Source organism: Lycium barbarum, chromosome 6 (genome assembly GCF_019175385.1).
Source record: "Lycium barbarum isolate Lr01 chromosome 6, ASM1917538v2, whole genome shotgun sequence".
Classification (NCBI taxonomy): Eukaryota; Viridiplantae; Streptophyta; class Magnoliopsida; order Solanales; family Solanaceae; genus Lycium; species Lycium barbarum.
Window position 1 is genome coordinate 10601751 of NC_083342.1, and position 19173 is coordinate 10620923.

Genomic DNA, 19173 nt, shown 5'->3' on the forward strand with positions numbered 1-19173 from the left:
CCTCTCCATCACGTCACTTCCTCACCCCACGTCTTTAAAACCCAAACAGCTCGCCTCTACCAACATTAAAAACATCTGAGAATTTAAAAAATGCAAACATTGAAAATTCAGAAAATCAAGAAAAAAGGAGAGAATGAAATTACAGAGTGCTATCTTAATCTGCTAGTGGTGATTCCAATTTTTCGTTTTCTATATTTTTAATATCCATGTCCATTTTCCTTCATCTGGCTATTGCTTTAATTAAACTCTTGCACTATATGTTACTCGGTACAAAATGGTGCTCGTATGCTTGGCGGAACTTGTGTGTAAAGCATATCTGAATATCACTTTTTTGTGGACTCTCCTCTTTCTTTCAAAAGACACAATTTTATTGCTTTCATTTTCTAATATTGATTTTGTGTAAACTTTATCAATTTGAGTGATTGGTGCCACATAACACATTTTTCAAAGTCGCATAATGGCTATTAATTATTTTTTTCATGGCCTTTCTATTCTTTCAGTTGCCCGGCCACTCATCCAATGAGATAAAGAACTACTGGAACACCGAACTAAAGAGACAACGGCATGCAAGCTTGTCCATGTACCCTCCAAAAATTTGTTTTCGGGCTTTTAGTGAGTACAAACAAAATAAAGAGCTCGACACATTCTCTTCTGCAAATGTACATCCTGGTCTTTTGCCTATCAACACTTTTGAGATTCCATCTGCGGAATTAAAAAAAATTGAACCTAGTCAGCAGTTGTATCCTCCGAGACTTCTTAATATTTCTCCTAGTAGCTTTCATAATATTCCTGCAACTAGCATGCTGGCTCAAGATCTTAATTCTTCCTGCAATACTCGTTTTGTCCACTCAACAGTTCATTCGTCCAAGCGTATACGAGGATCAGGCTCTGTTCCAAATGTTAACATTGCTGCTAGTAGCTGTCTTGATATTCCTGCAACTAGCATGCTGGATCAGGGTCTTAATTCTTCCAGGTCCTCTTGACAATTCATCCATCCAAACATATACGAGGATCAGAATCTTGTTTCTCTGGTCTAAATGTTGATCTTTTTCAAGCTTGTCATCAAAATCAAAATAACCATTCTTTGGTTGTTTAGTCCTCGGGGTTCTCTTAGTCATATAACCCATCATTCTCGGGTGAAATTCCTAGTAGTCATGCCTTTTTATATGGAAACTCCTCTTCTTCAGAGCCCAAATAGGCTTCTAAAAAGCTGGAGCTCCCTTCACTCCAGACTCCGATGGCAAGTTGGGCACCACTCCCTCCGGTCGAGTCTTTCGATACATCGGTTCAGTCTCCTCCAAATGAGCATACTGATTCAGGCAGTCTGTCACCTCGAAACTATGGTCGATTAGACGCCATACTTTATGGATAACAAACATCCAAAGCTTTAAAGAATAATTCACAACAGGAGACTTATTGTGACTCAATCTCCCCTTTAGGTCATTCTTCTGGTTCGGTGTTTAGTGAAACACCCCCTGTCAATGGAGGCCATTGGATGAGCACCAGTCAATCATGACAGTAGTTGGTGAGAATGGTTACTAAATTGATTTATTCTAAAAATTTGCACAGTTGAAAGTGCCCAAAAGTTTATGTAATTTTATGTTTCTTAGTATTTTGAAGGATGCGAGGTTAAGCAAGTGAAGTTTGACTTCTCTTCACTGATCGGAAAGAAGATATATCAAGCCACCATTTGTTTTATGGGACTGATTGGTACTTTGTTGTAGTGTTTATTTAAATTATACACAGGGGTGGAGTCACATAGGGACAAGAGGTTCATCCGAACCTCCTTCGGTGGAATATTAAACTGTTTATACATAGTTAAAATCACTTTTTATGTATATAGTTGATGTTGAACCACTTAAACTTCTTTGTGTGTTTACTTCTGTATATTTGGAACCCCTAGTGAAAATCCTAAGTCCACCACTGCTTATACGTACATATATCTTAGAATAGTATTTTTTTTCTTAGGAATAATACATAAACAGACCCTGAAACTTGGACTCAATTGGTAAGTATACCCTCCAACTTTGGGTGAGTACAAGTAGACACCTCAACTTGTGTAAAGTTGAACACGTAAACACAAATGCTGACTTGGAACTGACATGGCACATAAATTTTGGAGGTGCAACGTCAGCGCCACGTCCGTACAACATCAGTGCCAGGTCTATGCCACGTCAGTATCACGTCAACATTTATGTTTACGTGTTCAACTTTATATAGGTTAAGGTGGCTACTTGTGCACGCGGGTCTTTTACGTATTATGCATTTTTTTTACCTACTGAACATGGAAAACATTTTTGAAGAAAACAAATTTCCTTCACACCGAACACCCCTCACTCTCTACTCATTTTTTCCTTTAAAACTCAGCTGACACATAGCATAGCACTCTCAAACAATTGCACTTAAATTTCTCTTCTTTCTCTTTTACTCACATTTGTTCTTTAAGTTAAGACCATTCTTGATTTCACATTCTAGACTTAGTGTTTCACTTTTTTCCGGGTTCTTAAAAATTTTGATCATATTTGTATGACTTTATCTTGTGTATGTTAAGGGGTCTTTTTTCCCTTTGTGAATCTAAGGTTTAAGCTATTTTTCTTGGTTCATTTTGATTGAATTCTTGGTTTTTTCACTATGGGGTGTTTGCTTTTTTCTTATTTTTGTTTAAGGAAGTGATCATAAGCGGTTAGCTTCAAGACCTGTCGTCAAGTTCTTGAACTGTTGTCATTCAGGTTAAAAAAAACTAACTTTAATTTGGTTATGAATAATTGTTTTATAGAAACTTAACTTGTTATTTTTAGCTTGAGATTGTTGTGGTTTAGCATTTTTGTTTTAAGAATTATGTTTGTTTTTGTGGGTATAACCTGAAGTTTCCATCTTGAGCTTTGAATTAAGCTGAGTCATTATATCTTGTAAGTGTTAGATTTGATATTAAACCATTTTGAGGCTGAGGTTTGAGGTTTTGATTTGTACACTAAACAAACACTACATTTTTGGGGGGGTTAAGGGTCAAAAACACACCTCAACTATAAAAATTTTTTGAGTTTCCTTGCTAAACTATCAGGTGTGAGAGTTTCCTACCTAAACTATCATCAACTAGTTTGCAAAACACAACTATAAGTTTTCTTTCATGATGAGTTATGAGTTTTGATGATCGACATATGCATCAGGGACCAAGTCCTTTATCAGGTCCCCTGGGCACTGTACGAACGTGACAGCTGTAAAGCTTGGCACTGTTTCGACTTACAGTTCCACAGCGGGACAGACGGATCATTGCAACGTCTCTATCTGTATCACATGCCAGTCACATTATCCTCACATGCTCTCATTGGTCCCCAATATAAACAGCATGTTGGCATTTGTTTGACCTAGCACTTGAAACATATTATTATCATTGTTAAAAAGAGCACCCGCCATTGTTTTCTCTGAGCTTTCAAGATCAAGACTAAATAACTCCATGGACCAGATCCCAATACTGAAGATATCTTAAGTCCTAGGTTGTTTTATTCATTGTCTTTTGGTCTAAACATTGTAAACCTACACTTCTTTTAAGAAGGGCTTTTGTAGGTGTTTGATTTATTAAGCTTTTTATGTAGATGTCTAACTAGAGTTAGTTATGGTGAGTTGAAGTTCAGCTAGAGGTAGTTGAATTAGTTTGGTTCTTGGCTAGAGTTAGTCAAGTGAGTGCATGCAATAGCGTTATTGTAAGGGAAGGGATTAGTGGGCTAATTCCTTGGTTGCAAAGGGCTTGTAATCTGAAAAACGTTGCTCAGTTAGTGAAGTTGGAAATCCTACCAGTATAGGTCGTGGTTTTTAATCCCTTGAGCAAGGATTTTTCCACGTAAACATTGTGTCTTATTTACTTTTTATTTTTTCTTGAGGGAACAAATAAGGTACCTGGTCCCTTATCTGTTTTGGTGGACGCTTAGTTTCTATCAATTGGTATTAGAGTGGGTTCTTTCTAAAAGAGTAGCACCTAGAAAGGATCTCTCATTATGCCTGCTCCACCAAAATTTGAGAAAGGACAATCAACCACGAGACCTCCAAGGTTTAATGGAAAATATTATGGATGCTGGAAAACTAGAATGTGTGACTACTTGATGGCTGAAGACTCTGAACTCTGGGACATCATTCTTGATGGCCTTTTTGTCCCTACAAAGACTGATACTAAGTCTATAAAGCTAGAGGTAAAACCCAGAAAAGAATATACCCAGGCTGATAGAAAAGCCATTGAAAAGGGGTTCAAGGCAAAGAAGATTTTAATGTGTGGTATTGGACCAGATGAATACAATCGTGTTTCATCCTGTTAAACTGCCAAGGAAATATAGGAGGTCCTCTTAACGGCTCATGAAGGAACCTCTCAAGTCAAGCAGTCCAAAATAGACATGCTCACCACTTAGTATGAACTATTTAGAATGAAGGATGATGAGTCAATCCAGGATATGCATACTCGTTTCACTTTCATTATCAATGAGCTCCATTCTCTTGGTGAGGTCATTCTAATCAACAAGCAAGTTCGAAAAATACTCGGTGTTCTACCAAGATCTTGGGAAAGTAAAGTTAGTGCTATAACTAAAGCCAAAGATCTGGAGAAAATGACCATTGGTGATTTGATTGGAAATCTCAAAACCTATGAGGTGACGAAAAAGAAGGAGCTTGAAAGATGGGAGCCAAGAAAAGAGAAGAACCTGGTCCTTAAGGCGGCTAAAAGTGACTCAAGTGGTGATGAATCTAATATGGCCTACATTATAAAAAGGTTCCATAAAATGATTTGTAAAAATGTTGGGTTCTCTAAGATAGGAAGCTCCAGCAAGAACTTCAAACAGAATGACTTATGTCATAAATGTGGGAAGCTTGGTCACTACACAAGGAATGCCCTCTTCACACGCAATATTACTACAAGAATGCTGACAAGGGAGTGAAGAGGAACCAGGTCCCTCATAAGAAGTTCCACAGAAGAGATGTGGCTGACAACGTGGTAAAGCAGGCTCTAGCTTCTTAGGGAGACTACTTTAGTGAGTCTGAAGATGAAGATATAGGGGATAACTCTATGATGGCTATTGAAGATGAACCAATGAAGTATGAGTCTATTTTTGCACTCATGGACAAGTCGGAAGATAAAGATGACAATGAGAATGAAGAGGTAAATTTCTTTGATGTTCAGAAAAATCTGAAAAATTACTCTCAAGATAAATTAATATCTCTTGCAAATGTGCTAATTGATACCTATCATAGCCTTATTAATGAGAAAAATGTATTAAATGAAGAGATTGAAGGGTTAGAACAAGTAAGGGATGATATGGTAGTAAATATTGTGGATCTAAAGGAACAAGTTGAAGTGTTAACCAGGGATAATGCTTTGTTGATTAGTCAGATCGACAAATGGGTGACCACCCCTTCTAAAGGAAAACAAGTGGCAAGTGAGACTTATTTTGAGCTTGATAGTGAACTCAAAAAGGCTAAAATGAACCTCTCTGTTGAGCTAGGAAGAAATAGGCAACTTCAAGAGGATCTAAGCCGTGTGAAATATAAACTTGATAAGTCTCTTCATTGGACCTGCTCCTCTGACAAAGTGGTTGCTATGCGCAAGGGTAATGATGGTAGACAGGGCATTGGTTATAAAAAGGCCAAGACCCCGTTCAATCCTCACAGCAAATATGTTTCTGTAACTGATAATTGGCTTTGCACCCACTGTGGCAATGTTGGTCATTACAAAAACTCCTGCAAAGCACGATTTCAGTCTATGCACAGAAACAAAGCTTATGTTGATAACAAACCCAAGAATGTGGGACCTGGTCCCCTCAAAATGAAATATATGCTGCCTGCATGAGCGGACTGATCTCTTATTCACCCATTCTATGATTACAAGGGACCTAAGTTAGCTTGGGTTACTAAGACTAATAAATAACTTTGCTTGCAGTCCAGAGAGAGAGGAAGCAGTCAAAAATTGTTTGTGGATAGTGGCTGCTCAAAGCACATGACCAGAATGATCGAAAATTTTCTCTCACTCAAGGCCTTAAAAGGTGGGAGTGTGTCCTTTGGCAATGGGAAAAAAAGATATATTCTTGGCATTGGCAAAATTGGCAAGACATTCTCCATGCTATTGAAAATGTTTACTATGTGAAGGGTTTAAGCTATAGTCTGCTGAGTGTGTCACAAATATGCAACAAAGGAGACAAAGTAGATTTCTTGTCTCATGTGTGCACTATCACAAATCTCAAAACTGGATAAGTTGTACTAACTGCAAAAAGATACAAGAACATCTATGCAGCAGATTTTGGCTCATCTGATGATGGCGATTTGACTTGTCTCAGTGCTGTGAATGATAATGCTGAGCTATAGCGCAGGAGACTGGGACATGCAAGCTTTACCTTGCAAAATAAACTGGTGGCAAAGGACCTGGTCCATGGACTACCAAATGTCAAGTTCAAAGATCACAAGGTGTATGATGCATGCATAAAAGGAAAGCAAGTCAGGACCTCTTTTAAACCAAAAAAGGGAGTAAGTACCTCTAGGCCACTTGAGCTTCTTCATATGGATCTCTATGGGCCTATGAGGATTCAAAGCATAGGTGGAAAGAAGTACATTTTTGTGATTGTTGATGACTTTTCAAGATTCACTTGGACCTTGTTTCTAAGAACCAAGGATGAAACATTCTCTGTGTTTGTAGCCTTTGTGAAACAAACTCAAGTAAAGTTGGGACATCAAGTTGTAAGTATAAGATCTAATCATGGCACTGAATTTGACAAAGCAAACTTTAATGAATTCTGTGCTAAAAATGGGATTAATCAATTTTTCTTTGCTCCCAGAATACCTCAGCAAAATGGTGTTGTGGAAAGGAAAAACAGGACACTTGAAGACATGGCAAGAACAATGTTGATTGCAAGTGATGTGGCCAAAAGCTTCTGGGTAGAGGCTGTCAACACCGCTTGTCATGTGATCAACAAGTGCATGATCAGATCTTTACTTGAGAAGACACCCTGTGAGCTGCTAAATGGAAAGAAACCCAAGCTGACTTACCTTAAGGCCTTTGGACGCAAATGCTTTATTCTTAACAATGGTAAGGAGGCCTTAGGGAAGTTTGATGCTAAAGGTGATGAAGAATTCTTTCTTGGGTACTCCTCCCACAGCAAGGAATATAAAGGTTTCAACAAGAGAACTCAAATTGTGGAAGAAAGCGTGCATATGATCTTCGATGAGACAGATGAGTCGGGAAACAAAGGGACACAAAGTGGTGGTGCAGATGATGGAGAGCTCTTAATTCCAAATGAGGTTTTGGAAATCACGAATGGAAAAACTGAAATGATGAATCAAGTTGAAGCAAGCAATTAAGAAGATGCAGCAGAATATCCAAATGAAGCTAAGGTACCTGGTCCCTCCATCACTCCACTTGAGGCTGAAGATCAAGTAGTTGATGATGTGCCAGGCCTTCCTGATGCTGATCAGAGAAGTGGAGATCATGCATCTTTATATGCTAATGATGGATCAAATGCGGAGGCACCTGGTACCTCAAGCAGTGAAATTCAAGTATCCAAATGAAAACACAAAAAATCTCACCCTCTTGAAAATATAATCACTCCCTTAAACTCTGGCATCCAAACCAGATCTAAGGCAAAAAACATGTTTGCCTACTAGTGTTCATCTCCCAAGTTGAGCCGAGGAATATCAAGGAGGCATTGAAAGATGCTGACAGGATTGGTGCTATGCAAGAAGAGTTTCATCAATTTGAAAGGAACAAGGTGTGACACCTGGTCCCTAGACCAACACAAAGAACAGTGATTGGGACTAGGTGGGTGTTTCGCAACGAGCTTTATGAGTTTCGAAATACTATCAGAAACAAGGCAAGGCTGGTAGTTCAAGGATAAAATCAAAAAGAGGTTATTGACTATGATGAGACTTTTGCACCAGTAGCAAAGATGGAGGTAATCAGGATTCTAATTGTTTTTGCATCACATATGAAATTTAAATTGTTCCAAATGGATGTCAAAAGTGCATTTCTCAATGAATACTTGAAGGAAGAGGCCTTTGTCAAGCAACCTCCTGGCTTTGAAAGTCATGATCATCCTGATTATGTCTTCAAGCTTGGCAAAGCTCTTTATGGCTTAAAGCAGGCTCCTCGAGCATGGTATGAAAGATTATCAAAGTTTCTTCTAGAAAATAGGTTTACAAGAGGAAGAATTGACAATACTCTGTTTCTAAAAAAAAAGAGCGAAGAATCTGCTGATTGTGTAAGTATATGTTGATGACATCATTTTTAGTGTTACTCTTGATTCACTGTGTGAAGAATTTGCTAAGCTCATGAGAAGTGAATTTGAAATGAGTATGATGGGTGAGCTAAACTTCTTCCTGGGATTACAAGTCAATTAATCTCAAAAGGGCACCATGATTAGTCAAAAAAAGTACATCAAGGAGCTTCTTAAACAGTTTGAAATGAAAAATGTGAAGCCTATTGATACCTCTATAGGAACTGCTACTAAGCTGGATATGGATGAACCTGGTCTTTCTGTGAATGAAACCATGTATAGAGGCATCATTGGGTCACTGCTACACCTAACTGCTAGCAGGCCTGATATTGTGTTTAGTGTAGGGTTGTGTGCTAGGTTCCAATCAAGTCCTAAAGAGTCTCATTTGAAGGCTGCTAAAATAATATTGAGGTATCATAAAGGTTCACAGGACTTGGACTTCTTCTATCCCTCTGGAGACAATTTTGACTTGGTTGGTTATGCTGATGCTGATTATGCTGGTTACTTAGTGGATAGAAAAAGTACCTCTGGTATGGCACATTTTATGGAGTCATGCTTGATCTCATGGGGTACAAGGAAACAGAACACTGTGGCTCTCTCTACTACTGAGGCTGAGTATGTAGCTGCAGCCTCTTGTTATGCTCAACTGTTGTGGATCAAATAACAACTTGAGGACTTTGGTGTATTTACTATTTGTGTGCCTCTGATGTGTGACAATACAAGTGCCTCTGATGTCAAAAAATCTAGTGCTTCACAAAAGAACCAAGCACATTGATGTGATTTCCTAAGGGACAATATGGAAAAGGATTTGATCTGTATGAAGTTCTGCAACACAGAAGATCAGATAGATATTTTCACCAAGGCACTGGGCACAGAACATTTTGAAAGGAATGGAGTTGGGCTTGACAAGCTAAACTAATTGTCTCCCAATGATTGGCTATTTCAAGAGAAAAGGTACAATGCTCAAAGTGTTTTTTGAAGATATCTAACTCGCCCTTATACTGTTAAAGGTATACTCACATGGCACTCTCAGGACAGCACAAGCACTGAAGCCATTGCATATCTCAGAGTTTTTGCCTAAGTTTTATCAAATTAGTCAAGGGACATGGTCCCGCTGACTCAGGTTAGTAGTCAATTCAGTACTTATATACTCTTAAATTGTCAAAGTGTCATGTCATTATTTGTTCCCGCCCCTTTTCAAAATTCCAACGTCGAATCATCATTCCTTTTCAAAACCAACTCGACTTAAATGAAATGACTTGTTTTCCAATGGGAACCGGTACCTTCACTTTTTATTTTAAAAATAAACCCAACCATAAATTTATCTCTCTCTCTCTCACTTTACTCTCAACACTCAAGTCTTCTTCGTTCATGTCTTCTAACATTAAATCGACCATGTCAAACAAAGAAGCTTTATCTCCTAGTGTCTCTACAGTCAATCCCTCCCATTCCTCTCCCAAAGAGCTTACTTCAACCAACGCACAACCAAGCTCATCATCTCCAACAGTTTCCCTTCCCAAAGAACCAAACCCTAAAACGTCTCCCCCAAAACCTGTTGTTTTCTCTAGAACTTGTAAAAGCCAAACCCCAAAGAAGTTTGTGCCTACTTCCACATCCTCTGAGAAACCCAATTTGGAAGGAAGCCCTCATACTATGATGACCTCTCAGAAGCTTGACACATCTGTGGACACTACTGAGAAAGACGACGGCATGGAAGTAACAAATCAAGGAGTGGTAATAGAGACTACAATAGAAAGAGGGAACTCGAGGGAAGTTCCTCCAGACTCAGGTAATCCAACTTCTCTTGTAAATGTGGATGATTCTGGGGATATGGGTAAAAGTATGGTAATGGGTAGTGAAACAAAGGATAGCGTAGCCAATGTTGTTGCTAATATACCTGGTAACAGTGGGGAGATGGTGACTGAGGAGGTGGGTGTTGCAACTCAGGGGGAACAGAGTAATTTAGGCAATACTATGGTGAATGAGGGACCTGGTCCCTCTAAAATAGCGCCTGCCTCTAAATTAGTGTCTCCAATTGCAGTTCCTTAGAAAGAACCTACACCTAAACGGAAAGCCTCTTCAGAGGATGAACCTGGTTCCTCTAACCATTCTGAGAGGGTTAACTCTGAAGGAAATGAAATAAACTCTGATGATGATGGTATATTGAGAACTATCTATAGATAGAGGTCTAGGGGTGCAAAGCAGATAAGAAAGAGGGAAAGCAGGAGAAAACATCTAGCCAATAGGTAGCCTACTTCTAAACATCTTCTCAACTTCACAGTAGGAAACTCTTATCCCAGATAGTTCAGGTAGAAACTCAAACAAATGTTATAGTTGAGTTGTGTTTTTTTTTTATCATTATCTCTTATTCTTCTTTTTAGCATTTCTTAGTGTTTGCTGGTAAAGAAATTTGACAGTGGAACTAACAATTGCTTAGTGATGTAAATGTGGAATTCCCTATTAAATTGTTTTCCTTAGAAGAAAAATCACATGAGTTCTTTAGATGCTAATTTTGAGGTGTCACATTGTAATCCCACAAGTGGGGCCGGGGTGATTTTGAGGTTAATATGATGAGTGAATAGTCAAAAACACACCTGAACTATCACCTTTTTCGCGAGTTACACACCTCAATTATCAGTTGTTCCCCTTTCCTACCTGAACTATCACCAACTATGTATAAAAACACACCTCAACTATCAGTTGTTCCCTTTTCCTACCTGAACTATCACCATCTATGTATTAAAACACACCTAAACTATCAGTTGTTCCCTGTTCCAACCTGAACTATCACCATTTATGTATTAAAACACCCTGAACTATCACCATTTGTGTATTAAAACACACTCCAACTATCAGTTGTTCCCTTTTCTTATCTAGTAGTCTTTAGGGTTTTCCTTTGAAAAAGGGAACAACCGATAGTTGGGTTGTGAAACTAGTGAAAAAATGATAGTTCATGAGCAGTTTTTACCATTATCTCTAAAATGATTGGTCAAATCCTATTTGCATTTCTTGTTCAACTGCTATGAGGTTTAAACATATGTTTACGTGCTTTATGGTAAATATCATTTCCCTTGTGGTATTCATGGGTCTCGACTCTCGACCAATGAGGTTTTCCTTTGTAAATTTGAGATAATAATTTTCGAATATGTTTGCTTCTTTTACCCCCAAAGCTGGTCATCACCTTACGTCTTAGAGAGATAGGGAGATTTTATAGGTTTTCAAAAGTTTGGTTAATCCATGTCTGCTAAATTCAGAATAAGTTATTGGTGAAAGACAAAAAGGAAAAGATAAATAACAACAAAAATGGATAACTTTATGGCACTCTTCCATATTTGGAATCCCCCTCCAAGTTGGATTTGGAAATTTTATAACCAAACACGGATTTTGAAATAAAGTGAAAAATTATTCCAGAAATAAGTGAATAATTCTCATGGCCAAACGGCTCCTAAGTGTTCAACAATTTTAGACATGTGTATGACAACTGAATGTGTTGATAGGCTGACTTCAAAAGTTTTCGTAGATTAGCCATCTGTTGAAGAACCTAGTGGTGGAGTAAGTGCTAAACTGAAAAAAAGGTCCTTGGAGTAGAGCAGAAGATGCTATTTTAATGGATTACGTCGCAAAACATGAGGAGGGGAATCGGAGTGCAGTCCACAAGCAATCAGGACTTGCTCGCAGTGGGAAAAGTTGTCGTTTGCGGTGGGCAAATCATCTAAGACCGGATTTAAAGAAATGTGCTTTCACTCCAGAGGAAAAGCATCGAATTATTGAACTACAGGAAATAAATGGTCACGAATGGCTCATAAATTTTGGAGGTACCACATCAATGTCATGTCAGTATCACGTCAACATTTATGTTTACGAGTTCAACTTTATATTACTTAAGGTGTCTACTTGTGCACAAGAGTCTTTTTATGTATTATGCCTTTTGCTTACCTACTGAACATGGAAAACATTTTTGAAGAAAACAAATTTCCTTCACATCGAATAGCCCTCACTCTATTATTAGTTGAACGTTTGTGAGGACATCTCAAGCATGCCGCCTAGAATGTACCAAGTCCCAGAGGGTCCATACCAAGAGGGCTCCCCTCCTCCAATTGAGAATGTTCAGTATGCAGATTACATAGCGAAGGGGGATATTCCTGGGCCAATTCAGAGATACTGGACACCCCAACAAGGGCAGGGTTCATATAATCAAGGGAACTATAACAACAACCAAGAGAACTATAATAAAAACTATGGTGGACCGAACCAAGGGAGATACAACAACAACAACGGTAATTTTAGGAACAGAAGTTCCAACCCTTACATTCCACCAAAAGGGCAATCTAATGATCAAGGTAGTTCGAGGTTGGAGTCAATGCTTGAGAAAATGTTAGCAAGTTAGACAAACACTGAAAAGACATTATTTGGGTTATCAGGGACGGTGGTCTCTCATTCAGCAGCTATTCAGAATCTTGAACAGCAGATGCGTGATCTTTCTAGAGAACAGCATCCTGCTAGAAAAGGAGGGCTTCCTAGTGATACTATTCCAAACCCGAAGAATGGTGGGGGCGTGGAACGTAATTTTGCTATTAGCACAAGGAGTGGTAAAATACTTCAAGGTGCTGACAAGAAGGTGGTTGATCTAGATCCAATTATTGAGGAAGAATAGGTGTATTCTGATGTGTTTATTATTGATGAGGAAGTCCGTGGTGAAGAAAAGGTTGCTGATATTCCAGAAGTTGCTGCTGATATAGGGAAACACACGATAAAAGGGGCTCTTCGCCCTTTGACTCAGATGTACAAAGCAAAGCCTCCCTTTCCTCAGAGGTTGGCAAAGAATAATGATGATGCTAAGTGTCAGAAGTTCTATGATCAGTTGAAGCAGTTAACAGTGAATTTTTCATTCTTGGATGCTGTCAAAGAGATGCCCAGATTTGCTAAGTTTGTGAAAGACCTGCTTACGAAGAAAAAGTCTGTTCAACATGAGACAGTGAATTTAACTCATCGTGTGAGTTCAATTATTGCTTCCACCACAGTTCAAAAGAAGGGAGATCCAAGGGCGTTTACCATTCCGTGCAATATTGGGCTTTATGTATTCGCCCGTGCTCTATGTGATAATAGGGCGAGTATCAACTTGATGCCCCTTGCTATTTTCAAACAATCTGGATTGGGGACTCCTAGACCGACTTCTATGCGATTACAGATGGCAGGCAGATCTATCAAGAAGCCAATTGGGGTTATAGATGACGTGTTAGTGCAAATGGGTAAGTTCATGTTGCTTGCTGATTTCGTGATTCTGGATTGTGCGATGGATAGAAATATTCCCATTATCATAGCAAGATCGTTCCTTGCTACGGGAAGAGCGCTTATGGACTCTGAAAAGAATGAAATTAAGTTCCGAGTGAATGATGAAGAAGTGACATTCCAAGTAAGCAAGGGGATGAAGTTGCCAAACGCTTATGAGAGTATCTTGCTTAGTGATTCGCTTGATAGGATTAATGATGCTGTCGAACATAAAATGGAAGAAGAAAGTCTGGGAGAAGCTGTCACTGCAGTTCTGATAAACTTTGATGCTTGTGATATGGAGGGCTACGTGGAAACTATAAACGCGCTTGAGGGTCTAGGTTCCTACACTTACCACCCAAGAAAGCTTGATCTGGATCTTGTAAATAGAACTACTCCACCAGCTAAGCCTTCTATTGTTAAACCACCAAAGCTTGATCTTAAGCAGCTCCTAGCACACTTGAGGTATGCGTTCCTTGGTCCAAACAAGACATTGCCAATAATCATTTCAGCATTACTGACTGAGGAACAGATTGAGCATTTAATGGAGATTTTGCGCGAGTACAGACGTGCTATGGAGGAGTACAGACGTGCAATGGTACATCGTCTGCCACAGCGGTGCCACTGAGCCAATAAACTTGCTAATTTCCACAATTTTTCACTCAACCACACTACACTTCGTCTGAGGCCTCACAAACACAAACAAAACATGCATATTAATGTAAGAACACAATACGGACTAACCCGTGGCCTCAGAATCCCCAACGGAGATCTAGTTTCCTTTTTCACCCCCCCCCCCCCCAAATGGACTCAACACAACCAAACAATAATCACAAACAAGACAAGTTTTCAGTTCTTAGACTTCTACATTCGAGTTTCTATCAGCTCGTTCTACCCTTGGAAGGTTTCTATTTGGTAGGGTGATCCTAGATTTTTCCATAACGACCGGGAGGGTCGTTATAAATATTATGTAAAAATATTATAAAAAATTTATTATCTTATTTGTTTGACCATATATGTTTAACAGTAAAACTAACTATTTGATTCACAACCTTTGATAAGAAAGCTAATAAGAAAGGAAAAAATATTTTCTCCATCTAATATTGTCGTAAGTTCTTGTACCAAGTAGTATAGTATTTTATTCATTTTCTACCTGTAACTTAAACAGATTCTAGGCTAAGGTTACCAAATCCATATATAAAAGCAGTTTTGTCACACCCCAACGAGGAGTATGACGGACTCCAACCCATAGGCCGGGAACCGCCTGACTTAATGGTTACTCTGAACATCATATACCGTAACTCAAAGAACACCTGCACGCAGAAAAGGCCCAACATAGAAATGTCTGATAATCCAACATATATGTACAAATGCGAACCAACAAGGTCGCTACAACCTCACGACTATCATTAAGCCGGCAAGGCTATTAGAAAAATATCAATATCCCCAAAACAAAGCCGACAAGGCCATACATAATATGTACATACCCCACTATGTCCATGATCCTCGAAGAGTGTACATATGAACATATATTACATAAGCAGAAAAGTACCAAAAGTAGCAAGTCCGGAGTAGTGGCACTTGCTGACGCCGCTGAAGCTGGAAGTCCTACTGCGGATGCTCTCCAATAGCTCTGTCAGAGCCTGCATGAAATGTAGCATCCCGTGCAATGGGATGTCAGTACAGGTAGAAGTACTGAGTATGTAAGTCTGGAATCAGTAACATAAGTAGGACAGAGATATAAAGAGAATAGAGGCAACCTGCCAACTGAGAACGTACAATATGTAATGCATGAATCTTAAAAATCATGTGCAAGTAAGCACATATATATATATATATGTGTGTGTGTGTGTGTGTGTGTATATATATATATATAGAGAGAGAGATATATATAATAAGTGTTAGTGTTGTGGAACGTGCATCCCGATCCATATATGTTAGTGCCGATGAACGTACGGCCCGATCCATAAATATCATATATTAGTGCCGAGAAACGTACGACCCGATCCATAAATTTAATATATTAGTGCCGAGGAACGTACGGCCGGATCCATAAATATAATATGTTAGTGTCGAGGAACGTACAGCCCGATCCATAAACATCATATATTATATGCATATACATAATGTAAGTAGCATGCAAGAGAGCCTAATAAAAGCCACTACTCAGTTGGAGTGACATAAGGTCGGTGACCTCCGAATAAATTATGGAAGTTCGTATCGATTCGAAAGAAATAACTTAAAGATGATAAACATGATAATATGCCAAGAATCAATCAAATAACTAAGACATTAAGATTTGGGAATACAAAGTATAGGAGTGGAGTAAATTTCCTATGGAACGCTCACGTTCATATTCTAGTTGAATTCGTGCCAAAGAAAGAGGGAAACGAACACCTTACATACCTTATCAGTCAAGCCACCACTTAAAGAATCTCTTACTCCGATGCTTGCCCTTCACCTGAACCTATACATCGAGAAATATATATTTAATCATACTTCCATCATATTTCCATCAACTTGAAGCATTACTCATTGAAGACTAATTTGGGTTACGAAAATTTGGGCAGCATTTTCCCTATATTATTCAATTCCTCCAAATACCAAAAAAACTCCCAAACAATACCAACAACATCAACAACAATATCATCAGGATTCTACAAGACAAATATGTATATTTTCATCCAAAACTCTCTTCAAACTTCCATCCATAAGTCAACAACACCAACACAATAATTATAACTCTTATTCTCATAAATATTCCTAAATCAACATTAATAAAGAGAAATTCACACCTTACCTTCACTAGGATAGGAATATCTTATATATCTACTTGAATCCGGGCCAACTCCAATGCAAAACAAAACTATTATCGCAACTACACGTTGTCCGGCCCTCGATTAATACTCTGTCACTCGAAATTTACTCAAAATCCTCACTTTTATGGTGTAGATAAGCCCTCATATGCTTGCTGAATTTTCTGGAATATTTGAGAAATTTTTGTGAAGAAAAAATAGGGTTTTCCCCCTTATATAGTGTGCTAAAGTCGGTGGCACTGTAGCAGTGCGCTCTGCTCTGCCCGACGTCGTATCAACGAGTGGTTTGGTGCATTGGAAACTAGACGTCATAACTTGTAACGTCCATAATTCTCTACTCCGACGTCGTATCGACGAGTGGTTTGTTGCGTTGAAAACTAGCCTTCATGAACTTCAATTTAAACTTTTACTTTGCTTCAAAACTCCTCATTTAATAAAAGATATTCCTTCCTCAAGTAGGGCCAAAATTACCCCTCATATTTTCTCCAAAATCCAACAAACTTAATTTCCTTGATTCACTTGCCCTTCAATCCTTCCGTAACCTATTATATGAACTTAAGCCCTCATAAACATAAGATAAGTGCATCTAATCTCATGTATCCTTGGAGGTAACTCCAATGTTCATACTTAAAACAGCCAACACCTACGAATTTTAACGTACAAAACTACGGGGTGTAACATTCTCTCCCTCTTATGAAACATTCGTCCTCGAATGTTGGAATACTTAAGGTATAATCATACACGTCATTTTTTAAGGAACTTTAGCAAAGTGTCTTTTGTAATTGGAGTACTGCGAATTTCCTGCCTACCACAAATTCCAATTTATATGTCCTGCAGGATACCGTACTCAACGACACATAAACATGCAGTAATTAGATATGACTTTTACCTCGTAAGTGATCTGCGAAAAATGCAGAATCTGTCAAGGATTCCACCGAAATAGTATCATCTGTGGCAGGGAATAAATGGGGATACTTGGACTTCATTTCTTCTTCAGCTTCCCACGTCATCTCTTCCCCCATCTTTACTCCTCCATAGAACCTTGACTGAAGCCACATCTTTGTTTCTGAGTCTGTGGACTTGTCTATCGAGAATAGCAATTGGTTCTTCCTCATATGTCAAATTTTCTGTAACTTGTGTATCGTCAACAGGTACAATTCTGGACGGATCTCCAATACATTTTCTCAGCATGGATACATGAAAAAATGGATGAACTGCTTGCAGTTCTGATGGTAACTCCAATTCATAAGCTACCTGGCCTACCTTTCGGACGATCCTATAAGGTCCAATATATCGAGGATTAAGCTTCCCTTTCTTACCAAATCGCATCACGCCCTTCATAGGTGATATTTTTAGAAATACCCAATCACCTACCTAAAACTCAATTGTCGTCGTCGTACATCTGCATAAGATTTCTGACAACTCTGAGCTGTGCGTAACCGTTCCTGAATAAGCTTTACCTTTTCAATAGCCTGATGAACAAGGTCTGGTCCGAATAAGTTTGCTTCTCCGACTTCAAACCAACCGGCAGGAGACCTACATTTTCTGCCATATAAAGCCTCATACGGAGCCATTTTGATACTGGCATGATAGCTATTATTGTAAGCAAACTCTATCAAAGGCAAACAGTCATCCCAACTTTCTTGGAAATCCAGTACACAGGCTCGTAACATATTTTCCAAAGTCTGAATAGTCCGCTCCGCCTGCCCGTCTGACTGCGGATGGAAAGTCGTACTAAGATTTACTCGAGTCCCAAGTCTTTCCTGAAAATATTTCTCGAACTTTGCCGTAACCTGAGCGCCTCTGTCCGAAATAATTGACAACGGAATGCCATAAGGGAGCACAATCTCCTTAAGATACAGCTTAACATAGTCTTCAGCAGCATAGGTAGTTCTTACTGGCAAGAAATGGGTTGATTTAGTTAACCTATCAACAATCACCCAAATAGAATCAAATTTGCTGCGAGAACGGGGCAATCCCGTGACAAAATCCATATTAATCTCTTCCCACTTCCACGTTGGGATCTTCATTTTTTGTAATAAGCCACTGGGTTTTTGATGTTCGATCTTTACCTGGTGGCAAGTGGGGCATTGAGCTACGAAGTTAGCAATGTCTTTCTTCATACCATCCCACCAATAAAAGCCCTTGAGATCATGGTACATCGTGGTGGATCCGGGATGAATTGAATACCGGGAGTAATGAAATTCTGACATGATCCTGTCTTGAAACCCGCTTACATTTGGAACGCACAAACGACCTCGATGTTTGAGAACCCCATTTGAATCAAGTTCAAAGGCCGAGATCTAATTTTGTTACACTCTTTCCTTAATATTAACTAAAACTGGATCTTCATACTGTTGAGTCTTTACATCTGAGGCAAGAGTTGATTGGGATATATTCTGTAAAGCAATTCCAGTGTCTTCCGAATCTAGTAGGTGAACTCCCAGATTCGCTAAATGATAAAGTTCCTTAGTCATTTCCAGCTTTTCTGCTGGCACATACAACAAACTACCCATTGATTTGCGACTTAGAGCATCAGCTACAACATTAGCTTTGCCAGGGTGATGTAAAATCTCAGAATCTTAATCCTTTAGCAATTCGAGCCATCTTCGTTGCCTCAAATTCAATTCCTTTTGCTTGAAGATATATTGAAGACTTTTATGTTCTGTATAGATATCAACATGTACTCCATATAAGTAATGCCGCTATATCTTCAAAGCGTGAATCATCGCGGCTAATTCCAGATCGTGGGTTGGATAATTTTTCTCGTGTTTCCAAAACTGTCTTGAGGCATAAGCGATCACTTTACCGTTCTGCATCAGTACACACCCCAGGCCTGTGCGTGACGT

The 19173-nt window shown here is 38.9% G+C and overlaps 4 protein-coding genes and 1 pseudogene across 4 annotated transcripts; 4 read left to right on the top strand and 1 right to left on the bottom strand.

The window, feature by feature from the left end:
- Window positions 1–90: 90 nt before the first annotated feature.
- On the top strand, window positions 91–1516 carry LOC132643780 (transcription factor GAMYB-like; annotated as a pseudogene).
- A 3534-nt stretch (window positions 1517–5050) lies between these two features.
- On the top strand, window positions 5051–7536 carry LOC132643781 (uncharacterized). Its single transcript, XM_060360314.1, has 4 exons — window positions 5051–5782; window positions 5918–6108; window positions 6345–7269; window positions 7363–7536. Exons 1-4 carry the CDS (start codon window positions 5051–5053, stop codon window positions 7534–7536), a joined length of 2022 nt encoding a protein of 673 aa, XP_060216297.1.
- Window positions 7537–8379: 843 nt separating this feature from the next.
- LOC132643782 (secreted RxLR effector protein 161-like) lies at window positions 8380–8904 on the top strand. Its single transcript, XM_060360315.1, has one exon. It carries the CDS (start codon window positions 8380–8382, stop codon window positions 8902–8904), a length of 525 nt encoding a protein of 174 aa, XP_060216298.1.
- A 731-nt stretch (window positions 8905–9635) lies between these two features.
- Window positions 9636–10289, top strand: LOC132643783 (uncharacterized). The gene has a single exon (XM_060360316.1). The coding sequence runs from the start codon at window positions 9636–9638 to the stop codon at window positions 10287–10289; it is 654 nt and encodes a 217-aa protein (XP_060216299.1).
- A 7028-nt stretch (window positions 10290–17317) lies between these two features.
- LOC132643784 (uncharacterized) lies at window positions 17318–18840 on the bottom strand. The gene is made up of 4 exons (XM_060360317.1): window positions 18641–18840; window positions 18107–18250; window positions 17699–17869; window positions 17318–17600 (listed from the first exon to the last, which is right to left on the bottom strand). The coding sequence occupies exons 1-4, from the start codon at window positions 18838–18840 to the stop codon at window positions 17318–17320; spliced, it is 798 nt and encodes a 265-aa protein (XP_060216300.1).
- Between the last annotated feature and the right edge of the window lie 333 nt (window positions 18841–19173).